We start from the raw sequence: 26,405 nt of genomic DNA on the forward strand, positions 1-26,405 counted from the left end.
CAAAAGTGTGATACAGCCTAGCGTACTAATAGACTTATGGCATTTTATGTAGTTCACTTATTATTATCCATACAGATTTAACTTACGCTAGTTTATTATTTGTTTTTGATTTCTTTTCACTTATACCCTAAAGTCGGAATAGACTGAAGCTCATTATCTTAATAAACTGTCATACTTAATCAATGCAGGGTTGTATAAATACTTTTGGGCCACCCTCTACATCTATAAATGGATCGCCTTCAGATTTTCAAAAAAAAAAATCTGCTCTTTGTTTTCAAGATATCAGATTGAAATTTTACACATGCATTCCCAGACAGCACAATGCACGTACAGTACCTGTATAGTACAATTGCACGGATGCAACATGTGCATCATCTGTATAAATGCACGCCTGTACATGTGATGCACATATACATCACAAGTCCTATTCAACATCTTCACGTGCACAGGACATGTGCAATGCATACGTACACGTCCTGCACAAGTGATTTACACCTACTGCGCAGGTGAGTTACAAGTAGCACGTATTCGATTTACACGTAGCACACATGTGATTTACATGTAGGACACAGGTGATTTACACGCAGTAACTAGGTGATTTACATGTAGAACAGAGATGATTTACACGTAACGCACAGGTGATTTACACGCAGTACCCAGATGATTTACAAGTAGGACAGAGGTGATTTACACGTAGCACATAGGTGATTTACACGCAGTACCCAGATGATTTACATGTACGACAGAGGTGATTTGCACGTAGCACACAGGTGATTGACACGCAGTACCCAGGTGACTTACATGTAGGACAGAGATGATTTACACGCAGAACCCTGGTGATTTACATGTAGGACAGAGATGATTTACGCGCAGTGTCCAGATGACTTACATGTACGATACATGTGATTTCCTCGTAGTGCAGATGTGATGTAAAAGCATATTCGAGATGCAACGGTAAAAAAGAGTTTATACATTTGGTGCCTTACGTAGTAACACCATATATAGCACCAAAGATTTTTTTTTTTTTTTTGGAAAGGAGAAGAGAGAAATGGGCTCTTATAAGGATGATGGTTTTCAAAAACTTTATAACTTCTCCAGCCTCTCAGAGGGTTACGCCCTCTCTTTGGCATGCGGTTCTCTAAACAAAAATACAATTTGGAAAATAATTTGTTGGGCTAAGGGAAGTTTGGGTAATGTCATCAGATGAGAAAGGTTATATCGTCATTTTATTTTCCATAATTTATGTTAATTAAACATATCTTTACTATAAAGTACACAAGAACAGGCTGTGAAATGGAGGTGCGAAAAGTGAAATATAATGAATTTTCAATACAAGATAAGAAAAGGATAAATACTGTGTTATAAGATAAAGAGTGAAATATAAATTGAAAAATAAGTGCAAATGTGCGATAAGACAAAACTGTGCGATAATTGTGGCGGTGAGCAAAACAAAAGATAATGATGATGTAATATGAGATGAAGTGCCATCACATCACAAACACAAAGAAGTTAGTAAGACAGATGTAGGTTAAATCTTCTGTCCCGGGGCGACTCGGGACTAATGATCACAAGGAGAAACCCTTGTTAGTTGTGAGGATGTCTGTGCTAAGATGGAAAAACATGAGGAATATGAGCATGGATGATATAAATGGCATAGATGTCACGTTCTGCTACTGTGAGGTTTGCATGGCGGACATATAATGAAATGAGTATATTCAAAGGGGTATGCTTGTAACGATATGCGGCATCAGTGAGAGCATCCGTTCGAAGAATATCCAAGAAAAGTGGATGACCCGTTTCTATGCGAGATGTAATGTACCGACTACGAAGTTGTGCAATATGCTCTGTGATCTTCGGAAAGTTGATGTATTCATACGTGAGCCACGTAGGATACGGAAGTTTAAGTCGGTGGGCTAGACGAATAGTGTGACGCTCCAATATGCAAAGTTTTTCGTAGAAGGAAACAGAGGCATTGCACCAGGCAGTATGTCCAAAGGTGAGAATAGGCCGGAGAAACATCTTGTAAGTATGGAGTAGAACATCGGGTTTGAGGCCCCACGTAGTGCCCGTGAGACGACGAAGAAGATTTAAACGAGTAGTCGCCTTAGTTTTGAGTTTTTGCAGGTGTGCACTCCAAGTTAGTTTGGAATCAAAAACAACGCCCAAGTACGTAGCAGTGCTGGCAGTGCGTATTTGGTATCCATCAACTGTTATTCGTAGCAGTTTCGGGTTACGGTAGACTCTGGAACGTCTATGAGGGGGTATGAAAACCAGTGCTTGCGTTTTGTCGTTGTTAATGGTTAAATGCCATTTCTTGCACCAAGTGATGAAATTATCCAGAGTTGCCTGTAGTACAGCGCTGATTTGATGGATAGTGTTACCAAGTGCAAGAAAAGCTGTGTCGTCTGCATATTGGAAAGTAAATACATTACGTGGTACTGTTGGAATGTCAGAAGCATAAAGAATATACAATAATGGACTTAGAGCCGACCCCTGTGGAACTCCAGTAAGCGGAAATATTGGCCAGGAGAGTGCTTTACCAACTGTGACATATGCAATGCGATTTGTAATGAACGAGTAAATAAGCCTGAGATAGCATGTGGGAAGTTTGAATGACTGTAGTTTTGTAATAAGACCATAGTGCCATACCTTATCGAAAGCCTTTTCCAAATCCATAAGAATGAGGCATGATGGAAACCCTTTGTTAAACTGATTTGTAATTATGGTGCTGAGACGAAGAAGCTGGTCATTTATGGAAAAACGAGGCCGAAAACCTGCTTGGTGGATAGGCAGTAGAATAGTAGTTTCAAGATACTTATGAAGTCGAGAAACAATAATTTTTTCCAGAATCTTGCTAAATACTGATGTGAGTTGGATTGGTCTGAAAGAGCAAACAGAATGGGCAGGCTTATTTGGTTTTGGAAACATACAAATTTTAGAGATTTTCCACTCAGAAGGATAGAATCCAGTTTGAAGTATGAAATTATATATTGTTGTCAGTATCAGGAGAAATGAGTATGGCGCTTCTTTGATGTGTCTATAAGAGATGTTGTCAATCCCAGGTGCTGTGTTCCTTTTCCGTTTTAGAGCCAATTGGATTTCGTTGGTAGTAATAGGTGCAGTGAGTGGGTGTTTCGGGTCAATCACATGTTCTGTGGAAGGTTGTAGTGCAGGAATACTAGACAGATCTTTCCGTTCAGAGCGTTTAGAGGCAGCTGTTGGCGTAAAATCGGTCTGTAGTTGTGTAGCAAAGGCGTTGGCTTTTTCTTCGTCAGAAAACAGAGGAATGTCATCTGCAACTAACGGGTAGGTTATCGTGGTGGTCTTGCCAGTAAGTTGATTAAATCGCTTCCAGTAGCGAGAAGGATGTGCTTCCTCGGATAAAGTGTTACAGGTCTTGATCCAATTACGGCGTTTATAAGCGACAAGATAGTTATGAACAGCTCTTTGCCATTGACGATGTTGATGAAGACATGCTTCATTCCCGGTTCGATAATATTCTCGAAGATGCTGTCGGGCTTTCTGGATGAGCGTAAGATATGTCGGTGGTAAAGCCGGTTTGTGGGAATGCACTTGTTGCATCGGGATATTCTGATGGGCACTGGTTTCAATTGCCGTAGTAATAGCTGTAAGACAGGTAGTAAGTTCGGTTTCAGTATTTGGAGGCGTAATGCTAGAAAGTGAATGTTCCAGGTCTACCCGAAAATGAGCCCAGTTCGCCTTATCATACCTCGGAACCCGACGAGGTGTAAGTATAGGACGTGGGGGTTTTCCTCGAGTTAATGTTAATTTAACTGGATGGTGATCACTTCCGATGGAATCTAGAACTGCAAGCTGACAGTCATTAAGAAGATTGATAGAGGTGATGATGACATCTGGTGTAGTCTGGCTGATAGGTCTGGTATGTGCAGGAAGAACATGAAGATAAAGCTGAAGATTATTAGTTATGTACTCGTGAAACTCTGTTTTTTCGCGATCAGTACGACTATGAATATTAATATCCGCCATGATGAGAATATTCCGATGGTTAGTGGCTATGTAACGGAAATATTCTAATGGTATAGGTTGTCCTGGTCGAATGTATATCGTACTGAAATTGATTATGATCGATGGAAAGTATAAAGTGACTAACAGGTATTCCGGGAGATGCCCTAAAGCTTGCGGAGTATATATACGAACTGAATATTTTGGAAAATATCCGATTGCAACCCCCCCCCCCCCTTGGGCACGAGCAGCTTGATCTTGAAAGTCGCAGCGTTGTAATTGATATCCTGGAATACGAGCACATACATTCGGCTTCAAGGCGGTTTCATTTAGAGCAAAAGCACTAATATGCTCCTCTAATAACAGAGTTTCAAGTAATAGTTTATGTTGCTTAAAGGATCGAATATTGACAAATAAAAAACTAATCCCCATTATGAAGAAGACGATGTATATGGTTTTAAACCGTGGTTTCCAGCGATCAAATATGAAAATGAACATAATTATTAGAATAAGTGGCATGAAGATTAATGTTAAAAAGTGATTTGGCTGCAGAAATTATATGTTGTGTGACATGAGCTCGCTGAAACGGAAATATGTTTTGCAATACTAGACTAACATAGCGTATGAGATCTTCAACTGTGAGCGAGGGTAATACTGATTGTGTAGGTGGTGTAGTTTTGTCTGCTGTTTTCAATGGAACAGTAAGTTCTGGATGCTCAGGCGTAGGTGCTGGTTTAGCCTTACACCGATAGCTATAAGTGGGGTGAAGCCCACTGCCACATGTATTGCATTTAGGTGGTCCTTTTAAGTTGGGGCAAGTTTTGGTTTCATGAAGGCCGGAGCAGTAACCACATTTAGGTTGATTACGATAATTGCCCGTAGTGTGGTCGTTGTACAGCTGACACTTTTCGCACCGGATTGGTAGCGGACCCTGAGTTTTAGATGGTTCGACGCGATGAATTTTCTTATAGATAGGTGCTCCAAATCTGAGAAGATAGTCGATAGTATCTTGCCGCTGCGATAGAACTCTTACCATATATGTAGGACCAGTATTATTGCGAATGCAAATACATTTGTCCACTGAAATGCCTTCTTGTGCTAATTCCTCTTGAATTTCGGCGTCAGTTAGATCAGGAGAGACACCCCTTATGACTACCGACAGAAACGGAGGTTTTCTAGGAGGTGGCTGTTGTTTCGGTCGCTTATCCGTGAGTTTAGTGAGTTTCGCGTTCTTACCAAAAATTTCATAAGAAGCTTTATTACGGATTGTAATTCCAAAATTTGGATCATTAGATTTTAAGATGTAGCCATTTTTGGTTTTAACGATTTGTACTAGGGTATCTCGAACCCGAGGAACATACTTAGCAATTTGTAGAAATATCATTTTAGGGTTTGTGTACTTAGTGTCATAATCAGTAAGTATGAAATGGAAAAGAGAAGCGTGATTTGATGAAACTGCAGAAGATACACCAGAATTTTGTCGTTCAACCTCGATATCCATGGATGTTATTGGTGAGCGAGACCGGATGCGTTTCGCGGATTGCGTAGATTTGCTTGATGGATGTCTATCTCTAGATGCACTGATCGGTTCATGGCCCCAAGAAAAATGCCGAGTGCGAGTGGATGGTTGTGCTACTGAAGTGCTGGGAATTGAAGGAGATAAAGATGGTAAGCCAGAATGTCTGCCAAGATTCGTCTGTCCAGTTGTGTTGCCCGAGTCCGCCATCGTAGGTAAGTAGTCTAGGGCCGAAGCCCAAATGAAGATGAAGATGAATGAAAGAATGATAAGATGAGGTTCAAAAAGCAAGCTGCACTCCGAAAGTGAAGACTTTCGTCGACCCTCTAAATGCAGTACGTGTGCTTTGCTCACAAATGCGTATTGCAACACTTGATCCTCACTCGCACATTAACTCACATAAGAGAGGTTAGGCCTCTTGATTCAGTGTGAGCACCAAAGACATCACCTTCAAAGTATTTCACAAGTAACTAATAATTGTTAGTGAGAATTTTACTTTTGGAGTTTATTATTTGCAACGAGCAAAGCTTTAAGTAGTATCTTTGACATGTTTGCCAAGCAACAAATAACGCAACATATTATGCTGTAATCGGTCACGAAAATAAATTTTGTAAACCTATGAACTGTCTGACAGTAGTTACAACGGTACAGTGCTTCCACCTGTTGATCTTGTATCTTAGCTCAGAGGACGCTATGGAGTTTTTACAATCATTCCGCTATCATTCGTCGAAAATTCTCTATAACACCGTCTGAAGGAAAAACGACACCTACCAAAAATGGAGGTTACTTTGTATTGTTGATTAGAATGAGAGTAAAAGAATGAAAGTAAAAGTATATACTTGCACGGTATTATGGACGTCTCATACACACGTGCAGTAGCCGTGCAAATGCACATGTGCACACAACGGCTTATCACCGGTAATTTAAATGTGCTTCATCTACGCAAATGCACATATGTACATGCACGGCTCAAGTATTGGTTATGTACGTGCGCTGCATCCACGCAAATGCACATGTGTACATAACGGCTTAAGCACGGGTTATATCAATGTGTGCTTCATCTATGCAAATGCACATGTGCACAAAACGGCTTAAGCACGGGTTATGTACGTGCGCTGCATCCATGTAAATGCTCATGTGTACATAACGGCTTAAACACGGGTTATATAAATGTGTGCTTCATCCACGCAAATGCATATGTGCACGTAACGGTTTATGCACGGGTTATATAAATGTGTGCTTTATCCGTGCAAATGCACATGTGCACACGCACGACTTAGTCACTGGTTATGTACATGTGCATAACCCTCTTAAATGCACATGTGCACATAAACGAGTTATGTATGTGTGCTTCATCCACGCAAATTCACGTGTACGGCTTATGCACGGGTTATGTATGTGTTCATCATCCACACAAATGCACATATGCACATGTACGGCTTATCCATGGATAGGGCACATGTGTCGTACACGTACGTGTTGTCTGGGTTGTGTACATAACAACGTATTTTTCAAGAGATTTTTAGATCCCTACGTGAACATAGGCCGGGCCACAGGGGCGAAATGTTCCGAGAGGGGCGACTTTTCAAAAAAATCCGGTTTTTCCTGAACTTTCCGGTTCAGGTGTACGATACGGACATGTGATGGTGCCTTTTGAAAAGGCGTGTAATACGAAGAAAATGGCCATGATGCTAGGCCAAGTAGTAATGACGATGTAATTTTTTTGAATATATATAAATCGGTGCAAAAATCTTGAAAAAAATCGAAAAAAACTCCCGATTTTCCCCGCTTTTCTCGTTTCTGGTGAATAATACGGACAAGCGAGTAGTGCCGTTGGAAAGGATTGTGCACTATTCTGAGAAAAACAAGGTATGAACCATGATCCGACGATAAATAGTAAGGAAGCAGTAACTGTTTCAGTGAAAGTCTAAAATTTACCTCAAAAAGTGGAAATCCCAAATATGTTTAAACTTTCTTTGGGGGTTGACGAATTAAGAGTTTCTTCGCAATTTGCAAGATGTCCAAGAAGACGTTAGAAAATTAGCTAAATAGCCATCCATCCTTACTGGTATTTCCAAGCTTTTGACAGATTAAGTGAATGCTGGAATAGTACATGAGCATATAAGTCCAGGCAGCATCCTTTTCAAGTCCTTTTGTCTGACAGTATACTCGAAACACCTTTCAATATCTGAGAAAATGTCTGACCACGAACATTATAATCTAACTACAAGAGCTAGACTTGCGGGTTTTCTTATTTGCTTCCTCGGTTTTAATGAAGAAAAAAAACTTAGTTTACAACTTTTATTTCTTTTGAAAAATACTTTTAGGAGGAGAGCATTTTTTGTCTTTATCTATTTTCCTTTTTTCCAGGGTGCGTATTTATTTTATTTGTTTAACAATCACCAGATATAGCTCAGAGGCCATTTTATACTGCATATCTAACAACAACAACAATAATAAAAAGGATTTGGGAAGGTATCGGCCAGGACCTGTTTAGTAGGTACTATCCCGGCATTTGCCTGGTAGGACTAGGAAAACCCCAGTCAGGATGGTTGGCAGCGGGAATCGAACCCACGGCCTATCGAATAAAAAGCCACGCTCTACCACTTGAGCTACTTCTCTCAGAAAGATTGTCGTTTGTGATTTTTTAAAATCGCTCCTGACGGGAAACCCAAACCTCGAATCGAATTATTGGATTAAAGTTTTAGATGGGTATTCCGATAGTACCCGACTCTAACTTCGGCGCTGGTATCCGGGCTTAATTCAACCATAAATTGGCTTTAAAAATGTTCTCCAAGGTGACTATTTGTTGTTTGGTCGAAGCGGTTCTTTTGCATAGCTTCTGATAAAAAAAAACTAAATGTTTACTTGAAAAAAAAATATCGGACCAAGTTGCAAACAAGAAAAATATTCGATCATAACGCCACCGCAGGTGTCATATGCCTAATTCGGTTTAAATTTGTCTTGAAATTAGCATATAAAGCGAAAGAAAGCTTCGTGTCTGAAGATCGCAACAAAGACTAGATTTGAACTTATGACAGTGGCATAACCTAAGTTTATTTCTGCTTTTCCCAGATAGTGGGGTAGCATAATGATAGAATCATGCATATTGTGATAAGAACATAAAATTTTACACAGAGCCTTCTAACATAGTAACAAATAAATTTTGACGTAGACCCCAAAAATCTGACGACAATTTCCTGTAATTCCAGGCGCTGGAACATCTGGAGCACTGGAGAACGGTATGTTATCGCTGGAATAGCCATTACTTGAAAACGGCTTGGCCTAAAGAGCCAAAGTAAGAATCAAATGCAAGAGAAATAACAAGCCTTTAATTTAAATTCTATATTGTCTTAATTGCACATTATCCAGGGCCGCACGAGGGGCCCAAAATTCATTAAAAAACAAAAACAAAAAACCTATGGCGTACTTTTTCTTTGTGATTTTTATTTGGCCACTTCATGAAGAAAAGTTACATAAATAGTAATAAAGTCTAAATTAAGTAAACCACAGTTTCTTGCTGTAGCAATTGCATCAGTTTATAGTCACTTACACATGCCATCACAGGCACACAAGGCTGTGCATGGAAGGAAAAGGCCAGCACATTTACACATGTTAGTGCACAGAGATTTGCATCCGCAACGAACAAGTTCTTGGCAGTGCTTGGAAAGTTCTGGTAGCACAGACTATAAAGGTGTATACCCTGAATCACTTCTTTTCCAGCCCCACTGTTCAGGATCTGGCAAATTAGGTTGTAGTGCAGACCACTGTGACCAAATATATCCTCCTTGCAAAATGGCTCTTTTCACACGTTGAAGAAGTACAGCCTCAGTGAGAGGTACGCTTTCCAACTGACGACATTTTTTAGTTACAAGCATTCGACGACAGTCGTTTACATTTTGCAGATTGCTGGTTCGATCATATAGGTACACGGTGAAACCTTGCAATTTCATGAATGTAGTATCGTCTAATTTTAAAGGCGCATGTGAAAGTTCTACAAATACAGCAGTAATTCCTAGATTTGTCCGCCACGCTTCCCAAGCTGTTTTCTTTCCCCAACCTGCAAAGGCAGATACAGTATCGCATCCGGTGAATGCGTGCCAAAACAGGATGCCGTCACAGATTTCTGTCCCTAGTTTCTCCGCGTACTGGTGAATAGGAAAAAAAGGTTTATGCTTACCAACACCATATTCAACTAACAGGTGGGACAGTAATAGTTTGGGGAAAGCATGCAAAGCCAGGACAACTACATCTGAATCTACCGTTTTGATGATAATGGACTTATGGCCTGCTTTACTGGTATGTTTGGCATGCAGAAGCAACCTCGTATAGGCCTCTTCATGCGTGCACGGTGCTAGTGGACCGGGTATATTTACGTCAAATGTACCCCATATGTCAATGCCTTTAGTGCAAATAACAGTTTTCTCATTGGGTATTTTAGCCTCGTTCATAGATTCTGCAATTAAGTGAAAAAGACTTGTTTTGTTCTCTTCATTCTGCAAAAACAGATTCCAATTTTTCGGGATAGGAGTAGAGTTTGTAACACGAACTCGTGATGCTGACCCTCGTTTCTGTCTCTCTTCACTTTTTAAGCTATCTTGCAAATAACGATCAAACACCAGATCTACTCTGCTCTTCTCTGATAGAATGGATGAAATACTGTATAAGAATGTACTTTCATCTGCAAGTAATCATGGAATGTTTGTGATGGTGATGGTTTCAACATATGGATGATAGCAGAGCCGTCCAATATCATACATGTAGCAGGTGGAGGGGTAAATTGGGTATCGCCGTATTTTTCAAACATTTAACTACATCTGATTTAGTTTCTTTGCGTATGAATCCATCTTCAGAAATTGACGGAGGATATCCAGATTTTCATGAGCAAAAAAGTCGGATAGATCTCCCTGTCGACTCTGACATGCTATGAAGAGACGGCTGAAGAGAGCACAGTCATTTTTAATATGGATAGCTTACGGTGTTCATAGTTTTTTCATTGTCTTGCGACAAAGAGCAAGATTGTTTCGTTTAATTGGTTCAAACAGCGATTTACTGCACAGCTGCAACCGTTCCTGTTTAAAACTGTTATACTGATCTCTTCCAAGAGTTTCAGCAATGTATACCGACTTAACTGAATCATCGGGCATTATAGAATTAGTCGCAACACCAAAACGTTCATTACCTTCTTGAATAAAAGGATTGTTGCCATTCTCTGAGAACACATGTACCAGTTCTGTGACATCATTTTAAATCGCATATTAGCACCAAATGATTCTTTATGGCGTATTCTGAGTTCATCATTATCCGAGATCAATCCACACTCTTCCTCAAAACTCGATACAAGGTTGGCAATTACAGGTCCGGACACCATCCATTTTAGCAACGCACTTGAGTTGTCGAGAATTCCAATTTCACCACCTTCAGATTTCACCGTCTTGTTGCACTGTTCGTGCATTTGATCATGTCCCATACAAGAATGTAGTCGACTTGTTTTGGAACCCACAAAAGCTCCACGGACAAATTCCTCATAAATGGCAGGATGTCTAATCCTAAGTTCCTGTAAAGATTTAACAAACACTGACATCCATCTCGCGTAGTGAGTATGGTCAAGAGCGAACTTCCAAGGGCACATTTGAGATAGTGAGCTTACATACTGTTCAAAATCTGCTATTCGCACACTGTGTAGGAAGTTTAAGAGCAGCAATTCCAACTGTAATACTGTGTACCAGTATTTAAACTGAACCGATTCACTTTGTCGAATATCAATTCATTCTTCAAATGATAGATGTTTATCAGAACCAGAAACCACACACTCTACGTACGCTTTCCTTAGTATAATGTACAATGCTGCTGATGTTACCTCGTGAACATATCTAGCTCGCTTAACGTGAGAACCATGCAGACATTGATCGGCCTTTCCAGAAGTTGTTACGTCTGCCTCAACCAAAAGATCCGTCCATCCACTTCCAGTTAACCACGTGCCCAACATTTCCAGAGACGCCATCTCGATATGCAAAGGGCCCGTCATAACTATAATTAAGTCTTCTCTGGAATTTATGGAATCTGGAAGTAACGGAAGTAAAACACACTGACTTTTAGATGGAACCTTACCACGATACTCACAAGTATAAAAAGCTGTCCGTGTCATGTTTGGTGTATTTCCAGGACTTTCTGTTGCAACTGCTTGGATGTGTTCCAGCCACTTGCTTGACAATAGCGTACTTTGCTCAGGCAGTTCATCAGGATTTATGGTCAAAACGGGCACATTGGATTTCAGTGAAGTCATCCAGGGGACATTTGTATACCACGCTGGTAACGCACTTTCTCATACAGATTGCGAGAAAGTTACTCAGTAGTTGAGTAGGAATTTTTATATATTCTGGTAGCTTAAACAAGAAAGATTCTTGTGATATATAAATCTTCTCTCAACTCTGTTTGTGTTAAACAAAAACTTTATCAACATTACCTCAATATCAGCATACATCCCAATGAACAGCAGAAAGACCGGCTGGTTATTTAAAGTTCCACCTTCAAGCTTCTTTCACCCATATGTAATATTAAAAGGCTTTCTTGATGATAAAATATAATTTGATTTTTCAAGACAACAACTCGTTTGTCAAATATAAATAGATTTCTTCAGTTACGGCGCAAAGTTGCTATCATTACAACCATATTTTCAGCTGGGAGGCACTGTAGCCAGCCACTGCAATTATCTACAAACATCTACGTAGCCGCGCTTAATTTCTCACTGCTGCCTAAACATTTGAAACTGTATACTGGCAGGAAACACTTACATGCCTTTGTCATGCTTCCTTCGATGTCAAATACAACCACTGGGTTGGTCACTTTTGCATTCATCTTTTGCCCACAAAATGATAAAGTAAAGTGTGATGGCTGCAGGCGTTTATTCAATACTAACATGAACGCAAACCAGTGGTGTAGCGCATCACTTTAAATGCACATAGCTCCGAGACTATTGATCTCATATACATTAAATGGATATCAACGTAAAGCTTAAGGTTTTGCTAAACGACTTACAAGAGTGTCATTGCGATATATGTTAAACCAAAGCTTCTAGATGGATAAAACCATAAACAAACGCCATAGGTTTTTTTTTGTTTTTTAATGAACTTTGGGCCCCTCGTGCGGCCCTGGATGATGTTTAATTAAGACAATATAGAATTTATATTAAAGGATTGTTATTTCTCTTGCATTTGAGTCTTACTTTGACTCTGTAGGTCAAGCCGTTTTCACATAGCTATTCCAGCGATAACATATCCTTCTCCAGTGCTCCAGATGTTCCAGCGCCTGGAATTCCAGGAAATTGGCGTCGGATTTTTGGGGTCTACGTCAGAATTTATTTGTTACTATATTAGTAGACTATGTGCAAAATTTTATGTTCTTATCACAATATGCATGATTCTTATGAATTTTTCCTCTAATCCACTCCACTAAGACATCTAAAATTCTAAGTTCTAGGTGTGGTAGTTCATGAAAACAGCTTGTCTTCGTATTATTGTATTGTTCATTTGTCTATTCTTTATACTTAGCTATTAACGCTTCAAGTCATTAATTATTTGCTCATTGGGACATAGCTGTCATTGTTTTAATTGAATAATTGAGTGACACAGTAGCCTAAGTACCAACAGCAATAAGGCAGATATTAGTATTAGCACGGATACTAATTTCGACATTATTGCTGTTGACACTTAGGCTACTGGGTCACTCAACCTATCAATTCTAAAACGATCATGCGCCAACGAAACCAAAATTAAACCTTTTCTATTTTAATGCAGCTATGATCCGACAGAAGAGAGCTAAATTCACTCTTCGAGCAAAAGAACAACTCAACACAATTTGGGAGAGAAAGAAAGAGAGAGACTGTAATCTGCAGGACGGACAAACTACAGATTGAGGGCGATTAATCTCTTCTTGGTTATGGCCCTAATTATCAGAGCAGCCAGTAGGCTGTGGCTCGCGACCGATTTACAATGTTACAATTCAAAATCTCAATCTTAAATTACTCCAAATGTACTCAACATTTTAACTCAAACGAGATATGTGTATTTCTGTGTACATTAAATACACGCTTTGAAAGTGTCATAGTGATAGATAGGACCAAAGGAATGAGCAGGGTGGCGGAAACAACATTGGTACAAGTCATTTTTTTATTCGTACAGTTATAAGTCATGCAAGTTTAACCACTTCTACAGCCTGACCTACTTAACGCAGAGAGCTAAATAAGGTCTTAAATTAATCTATAACATTATAGGTAATCTTTTTCTTAGTCTCTGGTTGATATGTTAAGTGGTTCAGTAACTGTTCTTGAAAACAGCTCTCCACTCAGACTTTTCTTGTTACTTCATATAATATCCTGCTTGTTATGCAACCGATACGCGCAGAGAGCCAGTGTGAGTTGCCTATAAGCAAGGATAAAGGATATAATTTTCTTATGAACTTTGAACTTGAAATCTTAATAGTGCAAAGGCTAATAGTATTGAAACATCCGATATATATATATATATATATATATATATATATATATATATATATATATATATATATATATATATATATATGTGTGTGTATGTATATATATATATATATATATGTATGTATGTATATGTATATATGTGTGTGTGTGTGTGTGTGTGTGTGTATGTGTATGTGACAAGGGATGGAGCGTATACCCACCTAAAAAATTAGCATTACATCACTGTCTACATCCGTGATAGCCCTGCTTTTCAGAGTGAACGTTCAAGGTTCAGCTTTCAGGAATACGAATTCCTTCTAAATTCTTTTGTAATGGTGTCAAAATAAAAGAAAGTAGCACAGCCTAGTTTCGAACCCGGACATGTAAATTCAAATCCGATTGTTAAACCAGTATGCTACAGAGGCACTTATTGGACCATTGTGGGCTCACAAGCAAGCTAGCGCTAATTTGAAGTGTATACTTTTGGTAGAACTTATATTCCAATTTTTCTCATTACCTTCTGAGCTCGAGAATTTGTCACTTTGTGAATGAATTGTACAAATATCAATTCCACTTTAATATATTCAAGAATAAACCCAAATGAAACCTACATAATTTCGTTACACCCATTAGTTATGTCAGGATAACAAGAGCCGCTACACCGTTGCCAATCTTTGCAGATATGATATTGCTATCTCATCAAGGTGTTCATTAGAAACCTATTAATTTTATGAGTGTACATGAAACAAAAATTGCCTCATCTTGACGTTCTGACAGTTAACTTCCTAATTTGTTATGAGGCATTTCTGTATTTCTTACTTTTCGTAATTTTTCTTACAAGTTTCTACCTTAAGCAGAGGAGGTGATTGGTAGAAGCTTAAGAAGTAAAATATTTGCTTATTTTACTTATTCTGTCAAAATCGATTAATTTCTTACCAAATTCGTACCGAAAATGCAAGATACTTCGGGAATCTTTAAAATAACAATAATAATAAAAACTTTGGACAAACAGTTCAAACTAGACTTACATTTCTTTTCTCTCTTTCTCTAGGTAAATATGCAACAGAATTTTTTCCAAGGTACTTAAATTATACTAAGTGTTTATCTTTCTTATGTAAATTAACACTGTTACTTACCAAGAACCATTGCAGCTTTCAGATACTGGTTACATACAGAACCAATAAAAGCGATTGGAGACAAGTATCTGCCTGCCAATAAATATTCATCTTTACTTTTATCTTTCTTGACCAACGCAGTGTAGATGGTGAAGCCAATGAGAACAACAACAATAAGACTGAAGATAACATAATCCACAATCGAAAGAGACCAATTCATGTTTGCCCGATATAGTTAAATGGAAATCATTACACTAACCACTATAAGATAAAAATTAAAAATGAGTTCTTCAACAAGGAACACAATGGTAGAAAAATAAGAAACTGTTTGTGTGTGTGTGTGTGTGGATTCTGCTGTTTGTGACAGTCTTCTATTTATGGTAAATTTGTCCTTATAATACCCTGATTAAAATTTTCGCAGTTTCTGAAAGTTGACAGTGTTATCTTGACGTTGTATTTGTGATTCATGATGCAAAAGGTTATTGTACGTAATAGAAGTGAGCGAAAAACAAGATGGAAATCTACCACACTCCCTAACGAAGCTTCATCACTTCTTACGTCGTCATCTACGCAATCGTAGAGATAAAACACAATGAACAGAGTATGAGGGAAGGTGCCAGAATGGGACAAATATTTATGAATCTATCACCTGATACGCACCATGTCTACATAATAGGTTGACAAGCATACGACTAATGCCATATGATATCGAGTTTATGAATATTGGGTTATTATCACTTTTTAAAAAGTTGTTCACGATTCCATTTAACTTATTCAATAGGGTATCTCAAAAGTCTCGAATCATAACGAATTCACTCATTTACATATTTGCACCATTTGACTCCCAAGCGTGTCAAACTGAATGTTAATGAAATAGCAAAATTGACTGGAACTGTATGCTACGCACGACGGGAGACGTTTTAGAAAATATTCTATACATTTCAGACTTCTGGGGATCAGCTGAAACACTTATCATTATTAAAATTATTAGGCCTACAATCGTAATGCATACAAGTTCGCAGACTTCTGCATTAGGAGAAAATAAACCCTGTTTCTGGGCATTTCCAGTTGCCAAAATGTCGACGTTATTTTAAGAGGTAGCCTGATTAATAGGTCTTGAAGGATGCAAAAATATTAGGGGTATTTAACCTTTTCACCGTATGCATATCAATACTGTAAAGGATGGTTGACTAATTTGTTCTCAGGAGAAAAATGTATTAATATTTTCGTTATTTATGCGTAGCAAGCATTCGTATCAGTTGAGTTGCTGCCTCTTATCATAAAATTCGATGCAATAGTATTGCAGTGATCATGAAATCAATATTTTGTTAATTGATTTGCAGTAGCAATGCATGCCAAATAAGAATTCTATTACTGCGATGATCATAAAGGCGATAATTTGCCAATTTACTTGCAGCAGCAATGGATAATAATTAAGAAGCCTGTTACGATTGGTGTTGCACTATCAGCACAAAATTCAATCAATATATAATTTAATAATGCTTTTTACAGGGCTGGTCCTTGTTTTTTGGATAGCTAATACGCGTGTCCCGGGTTCGATTCTCGATTAGGTACTTACTGCAATACAAACCTGGGGAATGGTTCGGACTCTAGTTTAAACAGAAAATCCAGTTTAACATAGTATCGCTTTTGAAAAGATATTAAACTGCAATAAATCAAGAAGCTTTTTGCAGAAGAATCAAGTAGGCCTAATCAATAAGTTTGCCTGCTGTAAGGAAAAGGAAGAGAAATTAAATAAAGGTTTAACGTTATATGTTAATAATCTGTTAAGAATCTAAGATCTTGAAATATTAAGTGCTAGTGCAAGGGAATATCTGGATAATGTTCTTGTATAGTTTTATTCTTAATCTTAAATCTCAATACACTCCTCCACTAGCTTCCAAATTTTTCAAATATCGAAACATATAGGAAATAAACTGGTCACCATACTTCTGATTTACTCGTGTGGTGACCCCACTTAGAACATGAGCTAGAATATTATGTTATTTAGGTAGGTTTAAATTACAAGAAGTGGATGATAAAGAATAAAGACCATGGAAGAGGATAAATGTGATAAAATGATAAAATATGATTGTCACTTTGTTAATTAGAAGTTTAATGTTATTTTTAAACAAGAACACTATGCGAGATACGGTTCTAAGGTGAGTTCCAACAAACTACACGAAATTTTACGAGAAAATAACTTGGGTTTCCGGCTCCGAATGCGCGTGTGCTAATGATCTAGCCAAGGTCGGATCCAGGACGGACTTCTGGGGAGGGCGGTGGGTTGTAATACTGCTACTTAGAGCTACTTTTAAGAGCTTCAAACTCTAGGATTGGTTTTTACTTATATATAAAATAAGAAAGTTTCCTCTTCTCGGGGGGGGGGGGGATCGCTCCCCCTGGATTTGCCCTGGATCTAGCCATAAGGGAGCTCGATATAATAGGAGGAATGCAAATACCTCGAGAAAATCCAGTGACAATATTTTCACTCCCTCTTTTGAAAAAAAAAAAGTGAAATGAAATCTTTCAGTTTTTACAACCTACGATTATGCCGGCTAGGCTAAAGAAGCCGGTGATAATGAGAAATGAATGCAAGGTGGAATGAATAAAGTGGGAGGAAACGGGAGGACCCCGAGAACACTCAATCACACGGTGCTTGTCCACCACAAAGTCCACCTGGCGCGAGCTGGGATCGAACTAGGGCTGGGAACGTTCTACTATTGAGCCACCGTGATCCCACCCCCTCTTTGGAGTATATAAATAAACTAATAACACCTTCAGAAATTTAAATTAAGATTATTCTGAATATGTACCAAATGCATTGTTTTCTCCAAATGTAACATAGTAACATACTATGCCGTACATCCATCCATTTTTGCTGCTAACTTTATTTATGAAACAAAATTACTCTAATATGCAAACTAAAAGACATTTAAGAGTTGGAGATGCATAAACATCATGGGAAAATATTTAACTACCGGTATATTAAAACTTATACAAAGCAAGATAACTAAATCTGTCAGTCAGGCAAATTCCCAACAGTTGTCTCTTGCTGAGCTGCTCTTACGTAATGCCAAAAGATGTCGTTGGCATGCAGATAATTTGCAGACAAGCCGAAAGTATGGAGGATACAACTAGTATTTGTAATACGCAAACCAAAAAGAGCTTTTCTCATACGATCTAGCTTGTTGATATAATTTTAACCAATATATTCATAATGTTGTACTCACCTAAAATTGCTTTAATTCCTATAGGAATTCTTGCCAAACTAAAAGCCATCATGACCATGGTCATATCTTTCGCAAATAAGTACTCTTTTTTGTTCGTTTCCTTACCGAAAAATCTATTGTATATAGCAATCGATACAGGAGCTAACGCTATAACACCGAAAACACCATAATCCCAACCCGATAGAGAATAAAGGTCTCTCATGGTCACAAAGTATTCGCACAAAAACAGAAAACAGGAGTGAATATTCCTTAAAAACAAAATAAACTTGATTGCGTATAACTAAAATCCGGTTTTAAAATACACATCTCGTATATTTGAGAAAATGGGTGAGTGTGGAAATGTGGTTTAGCATTTGTTGATTCTGCATATCTACAATTTTAGATGATTTACTATCTTCAGAGTGTAGCTGATTCATCATAAGGAAGCAAGTTAGTACAATGAGAAAAAGATGGTTATAAATTTCGGCTACTGACAAGTAAGATAAAAATCCAAGAGGAATGATGAAAACTTCGGAGAATCTATTTTCTCAAGTGTTTTCAGAAAAAGTAAAACAAATGGGTAAAGAAATTTTCTACAGAAGTGATATAAATTTTTATTAGTAGGGTAAAATTCAACATAAAATAAAAAAAAATATCGACTACAGTATGTGGTATTTCACAAGTAGACTCTACACAAAGTTTAAAAACGTTTATTATTATTATTATTATTATTATTATTATTATTATTATTATTATTATTATTATTATTATTATTATTATTATTGCCTTTCATGACAAAACGATTAACGATTGTGTTTTCTGTGTGCATGGTCCCAAGTTTGATTCCCGGTGAGGATTCTTGTCTAAAACACAAACCCGCGTAATTATTCAGTTCCTGTTTTAAACTCCCCATCTTATGATCTCCGTGTAGGAAAGAGATGTTAAAATCCACTCAATATATTATAGTTAATTCTGTACTTATAATGTTAGTTTTCTATACGCGCTTTTCATAATTTAAGACAATTTTGTATCGAAAATTTAGAAAACCATAATTATTGGCTTGGTAAAAATACAATGTCAGTTTTTACGTCGGCTGAAAAGACACCCTCTATAACATGACCAATAAATGGACGGCAGTAACGCGTACTACGTCCAAAACTTCATACAGCAAACAGAGTGGAATGCCAAGTCAGCCAGGAGACAGTTGAACAGGGTAGTGTGAAAGTGCGCTATACAGAGAACAAATAATTGCGAGTGATTCTCCATTACGAGTTTAGAGTGAGATTCTGCACATGCAGCCGCGAAGAGTGGTGAATAAATGTGCTGTATGCCGTTGGTTGGTGACACTACTTTTCAGTGACAAACCATTGAAACATGGGTCTCACAGCCACTGACTAGCTTCTTCTGATTAACTCCTCAGAAACACCGTGGAAACAGACCCTCGGAAAAGGTTTGGTGCAATTGTAGATGAAATTACTACATACTACCGAATACTACACTTATTCGGTGGTTCTGCGCGATCTCTAAGGTAAAAATTTGAACTAATGGGTGCCAAAGGATCGCCGTCTGGAAATGTCCAGTTGCCTGTGTATTAGAAAAAAACCGGGAAGATTTCTTGTTTAGTATCATTTCTGATGGGAAAAGAATTATCTGCTACGACGGTCTGGACAGTAATTGGATCGTGACTAAAGTCCTCCAGGATGGTTACCAAAACCACCCCTTCATCCACAGACTCTATATTGTTGATAGTTCAGTGGCTTAAGGTGGGAATAACCCATCATGTCTTTCTCTGTCGAGGCGAAATTATCTCTGCGGATCATTACAGTGCTGAATTCCGTGAAATATACCTCAAACTTGTCCCCAAGCATCCAGCAATGGTCAACAGACATGATGCTTCATGTTGCATGACAACGTACGCTCTCCATGAGTTGTAGTAGAAATCCTCCTCACCTACCATGTTCTCATGACGTATCTTCCACAGCCTATCATCTCGTCCGGCATCTCGATCACTTATTAACAGGGTTTGATGACCGGGCGCTGAAACATGCATTTGAGGATTTCTCCGCATCCCTTACTCCAGATTCTTTTGTCATGGAATCCAATTGTTAACTGACAAAAGTGTATGGTTGCAACTGGAGACTGGTTTGACTAACCAGCTATTTTTTAAGGGAGTTGTCTTTAAAAGTGACTAGTGATGAGCACAAGAGTCTTGGTCTTGCAGTTTTTGCAAGTCTTGCATGCAAGACCAAGACCAGGAATCCCGATGCAAGACCAAGACTCTTGCGCAAGAGTCTTGCACAAGTACAGGCACTACTTTACTTTCTTTTATAGAATGTAAAAAAGAAGGGAATTGATTTCTTGGTTTCAGCAAAAATGCTGCTGGAGTGAATGTGTTTCCAGTAGTTTATGCAATCCGTGTGAGTCGATCTGCCTCTGTAGCATATAGCTAGAGCGCGTCGTTTTCTAAATTGGTTGTTCGCGTTTTCTGTAGATATTGCTCATTTTCAAGCCACACAGGCGCCATCTTGCGCATTTGAGCTGTTTTGGTGGACAAACACCTTGTGCGTGAATTTTCTCGGTGTTTTTCCGTTTACTCCTACTCTCTTCATTCCACTATTTCAGTCATTTCTCATCATCACTGTCTCCCTTAGCCTTGGTGCATAATCATGGGACGTCATTTCATTTTAAAGCACATTAGTGGTGTTCTTCTTCCAAAACAAAAGAGAAACATCGGTAGTATTGAACATCGGTAATTCTGTACGCCATATCTGCCGACTACATGGGTATGGCCTTGGCTCCAAAACTCAAGCATCCGTTGGAAATTTTTAATGTGTGCTCATAAAATTAATATCGAAATAACGTTTTCACGACATTGACAAAAACTTAGTACATGTGACGGCAAATTTGATTTCATGGGCGGATGCTTATACGTTGAATAATTGTTTATCAATATAACTTTTAGCCTCCTTAGGTAAACGGCACATCGAGGATTGAGTGATTAACATTATATTATAACAATAAATCTATATTATAAAATTGAAAGTGACTATATTTGTGACTCCTAATCTCTTGAACCTCCTGACCGATCTCGATCAAATTTTCCACATAGATGTCGTTTGAGCCTGGAAGTGTTTTAATCATTTCACTTTGACGATAAAACTTAGGGGAGCGGAGAAGGGGGAGTTATAAAATAAATAAAACTTTATCTCTTGAACCTAATGACCAATCTCGATCAAATTTTTAACATAGATGAGGTTTAAGTCTTGAATGTTATTTGTCAGTTCACTTTGACGGAGCAACTTAGGGGAGGAGGAGGAGGCGGAGATGTATAAAAATTAATATAAATAAAAATAAAAATGACTAAGTTTGTGACTTAATAATTCTTGAATCACCCAACCGATCTCAATCAAATTTTTAACATGTATGAAGTTCGGGACTGGGAAGTTTTTCAGAGTTTCATTTTGATTATAGAACCTAGGAGAGGAGGAGGGGAGGGGTGATATATATATACTTAATAACTCTTGAAACACCCGACCGATCTCGATCAAATTTTCAATATAGATGAGGTTCGGACTTGGAGTGGTTTTTATCATATCACTTTGACTGTGCAGCTTAGGGGAGGGGGAGGGAAGAGGTACTTAAAATGACCAAAAATGGGCGATATTAAAGTGGAATCTATAGTTTTGGGGGTCACTGAGATAAACCGTGACACTTCCGATGCTGTTTAAATCCAAATTCAGCCCCGTAGCTTGGGGGAGAGGGAGATACATAATAAAGATCAAAAATGACCAAATATTACTGTCGAATCCATAGTTTTCGGCGTCGCTAAGGTGAACGGCGATATTTCCGATCTCGTTTGAATGCAAATTCAGCACCACAACTTGGGAGAAGGGAAGGAAGGAGATATATACGAGAGTTGTACCAAAAGTAAGGTTCCCATATTTTTTACCAATAGAAAAATGTTTTATTGTTATTAATTTATACATCGTTCGAAAGCTTACACTGTTATCTATTTTTCACTGTTATCTATCTGTTATAGTCTCAATTTTTCTCAACACACTTTTCAAGACGGTGCTCCAGCTTTTGTATTCCTAAGTCGAAGAAGTCTCCCGCCAATCCGTTGAGGAAGCGTGTGACCTCTGCTCGGACTTTATCGTCGCTCTTGAAGCGTTTGCCACCTAAGTGTTCCTTTAGCTTGGGGAAGAGGGAAGGACAAGTTCACGGACAGTGACCCTCCGATCTTTGAGCAGCTTACTATTGATCTTCTGGACAATCGCATCCGACACCGGCGGTCTTCCACTTCGTTCTTCATCGTGAACTTCGGTGCGACCCTCAGCAAAAGTCCTGCACCATTTGCGGACGTGCTGCACGGACATGCACTCTTCACCATAAACCTCAGTCAGTTGCCGATGAATCTCCACGGGCGGTAACTTCTTTGCGTGGAGAAACCGGATTACTTCTCGAACCTCGCACTTGGTTGGAGCGGCGATCAACACTTCCATCTCTGACGGCTGCCAAGCGTACACTGAGCGACCTGAAAAAATGGAGACTATATTGAAAAATAGACAACAGTGTAAGCTTTTGAACGATGTATAAATTAATAACAATAAACATTTTTTTATTGGTGAAAAATATGGGAACCTTACTTTTGGTATAACCCTCGTAAAAATGATCGAAAATGACCATTATCAATTTCGAACTCGTGGTTTTCGATATCATTGAGATGAACAATGACACATCCGGTGCCGTGCCACGTAACATGGGGGAGGAAATAGATACGTTTATTGAAAATGACCGATATTAATGCCGAATCCATAGTTTTCGGGATATCTGAGACGAACAGTGACACTTCTGATGCCGTTTAAATCCAAATTCAGCACCACAACTTGGAGAGAAGGAGGGTAGAGAAATATAAAAATCATCGAAAATGACCGATATCAGAGAGCGCTTTAGTAATAGTAAAAAGTGACTGACTAACGAAATTATATATATATATATATATATATATATATATATATATATATATATATATATTATATTATATTAATTTTAACCCAACGAAGTGGGTAATTGATGCTAGTAATCCATATTCACAAGTGAGACTTCAAATAACTTGGAGTTTGATGCCGTTATTTCGTATTTCTAATACAGGCCAAAAGTATTTATATAAATTAAGTTTACACAAAAGACATAGACAGTTGAGTCGTTTTCAGTTTTCACTCAAATTATTCTAAAATATTAAGAGGTTTGATTATACCCAGACAGCACAATGCACGTATAGTACCCGTATAGTACATGTACAATTGCACGGATGCAACATGTGCATCATCTGTATAAATGCACGCCTGTACATGTGATGCACATATACATCGCAGGTCCTATTCAACATCTTCACGTGCACAGAACATGTGCAATGCACACGAACACATCCTGCACAAGTGATTTACACCTACCGCGCAGGTGATTTATAAGTAACACGTATTCGATTTACATGTAGTTCACAGGTGATTTACATGTAGGACAGCGGTGATTTACACGTAGCACACAGGTGATTTACATATAAGACAGGTGATTTACATGAAGCACACAGGTGATTTACACGCAGTAACCAGATGATTTACATGTAGGACAGAGATGATTTACACGTAACACAGGTGATTTACACGTAGCACATAGGTGATTTACATGTACGACAGAGATGATTTACACGTACCACACAGGTGATTTACACGCAGTACGCAGATGATTTACATGTGGGACAGAGGTGATTTACACGTAGCACATAGGTGATTTACATGTACGACAGAGATGATTTACATGTAGCACACAGGTGATTTATACGCAATATCCAGGTGATTTACATGCAGTACCTAGATGACTTACATGTAGGACACAGGTGATTTCCTCGTACTGCAGAGGTGATGTAAAAACATATTCGAAATGCAACGAAAAAAGAGTTTGGATATTTGGTGCTTCACGCAGTAACACCATCTATAACACCAAAGACATCACCTTCAAAGTATATTACAAGTAACTAATAATTGTCAGTGAGAATTTTACTTTTGGAGTTTATTATTTGCAACGAGCAAAGCTTTAGGTAGTATCTTTGACATGTTTGCCAAGTAACAAATAACGCAACATATTCTCTGTAATCGGTCACGAAAATAATTTTGTAAACCTACGAACTGTCTGACAGTAGTCACATCTGTACAGTGCTGTCACCTGTTGATTTTGTATCCTAGCTCAGCAGACGTTATGGAGTTTTTACAATCATTCAGATATTATTTGTCGAAAAGTCTCTACAACACCGCCTGGAGGAAAAACGACACCTACCAAATATGGAGGTTATTTTATATTGTTGATGAGAATGAGAGTAAAAGGATAAAAGTAAAAGTATACACTTGCACGGTATTATGGACGTCTCATACACACGTGCAGTAGCCGTGCAAATACCCATGTGCACACAACGGTTTAAGCACCGGTAATTTAAATGTGCTTCATCCACGCAAATGCACATGTGCACATGTATGCTCAAGCATGGGTTATGTACGTGCGCTGCATCCACGCAAATGCACATGTGTACATAACGGCTACAGCACGGGTTATATAAATGTGTGTTTCATCCATGCAAATGCATATGTGCACATAACGGCTTAAGCACGGGTTACGTACGTGCGCTGCATCCATGCAAATGCACATGTGTACATAACGGCTTAAGCACGGGTTATATAAATGTGTGTTTCATCCATGCAAATGCACATGTGCACATAACGACTTAAGCACGGGTTACACACGTACGCTGCATCCATGCAAATGCACATGTGTACATAACGGCTTAAGCACGGGTTATATAAAAGTGTGCTTTATCCATGCAAATGCACATGTGCACATAACGGTTTTAATGCGATTCTGTACGTGCACTGCATCCACGCAAATGCACATGTGTACATAACGGCATAAGCATGGGTTACGTACGTGCGCTGCATCTACGCAAATGCACATGTGTATATAACGGCTACAATACGGGTTATATAAATGTGTGCTTCATCCATGCAAATGCGCATGTGCCCATAACGGCTTAAGCACGGGTTCTGTACGTGTGCTTCATCCACGCAAATGCACATGTATACATAACGGCTTAGGCACGGGTTATATAAAAGTGTGCTTTATCCATGCAAATGCACATGTGCACATGCACGACTTAGTCACTGGTTATGTACGTGTGCATAACCCACTTAAATGCACATGTGCACATACACGGGTTATGCATGTGTGCCTCAACCACGCAAATTCACATGTACGGCTTATACACGGGTTATGTATGTGTTCATCATCCACACAAATGCACATGTGCACATGTACGGTTTATGCATGGATAGTGCACATGTGTCGTACACGTACGTGTTGTCTGGGTAACCATTATTATTTTATTTTTTTCTCTCTTTTTTGATCAATATTGCTGAACATATCATCATAACCGTCATAGCTATTCTGCTATTATTGGCGGGTTACTTGCTGCAACTGAGAAGTTTCGACGTACGGATATTCTCAGCTAGTCTCTTCGTCTTGACGTAGCAATTTTCTGTTTTAATACGACCTCGTACCTTCCTTCAACTAGTCTCTTTCGCTCTCTCCTTCTCTTTCCTTCCTCAATACCCTTTAGCACGTCCCTCATAATACAGTTCCTCCTCAGCCAATATCCCAACCAGTTACTCTTCTCCTCTTAACAATATCTAGACTTCTTTTTTTCCCTACTGTTAAGATTTCTAACACCTCATTCGTTTGCCGTTCAACACTGCTAATTCTCTTCTTTTTTCTCCATGCTCATGTTTCGAAAGCCTACATTTTTTTTATCGCTTTTGCGTAATGTCAATGTTTCTGCCCCATAGAGTACAGTACATATTGGAATCAATAAAACAAAATCTCAACATTTAATTGGAAGTTTGTTTAATAAAAGGATTAACTAATCGTGGTTGAAAAGAAAAATCTGACGCCTTTATAGTGTACAAATAATTTTGCAATTCATGTATTTCGGTAATCTGTGCCGTCTTCATTTTCTTTCTTTCTTCTCAGGGGTAGCCTCCCCAGTTTGGGAGCGAGTGGAG

General features: G+C 38.5%; 1 protein-coding gene across 1 annotated transcript in view; it reads right to left on the reverse strand.

Moving 5' to 3' along the window:
• Positions 1–15,371, reverse strand: part of LOC145666696 (sodium-coupled monocarboxylate transporter 1-like) — a 167,071-nt gene extending 151,700 nt beyond the window's left edge. The window contains exon 1 of the mRNA XM_081734191.1: positions 15,110–15,371. Within this exon, the coding sequence (XP_081590317.1) occupies positions 15,110–15,308 (199 nt within the window). The 5' untranslated portion in view covers positions 15,309–15,371. The remainder of the gene's footprint in view (positions 1–15,109) is intronic.
• Positions 15,372–26,405: the final 11,034 nt, after the last annotated feature.

Source organism: Thermobia domestica, chromosome 12 (genome assembly GCF_964235325.1).
Source record: "Thermobia domestica chromosome 12, izTheDome1.hap1.1, whole genome shotgun sequence".
NCBI classification, from domain to species: Eukaryota; Metazoa; Arthropoda; class Insecta; order Zygentoma; family Lepismatidae; genus Thermobia; species Thermobia domestica.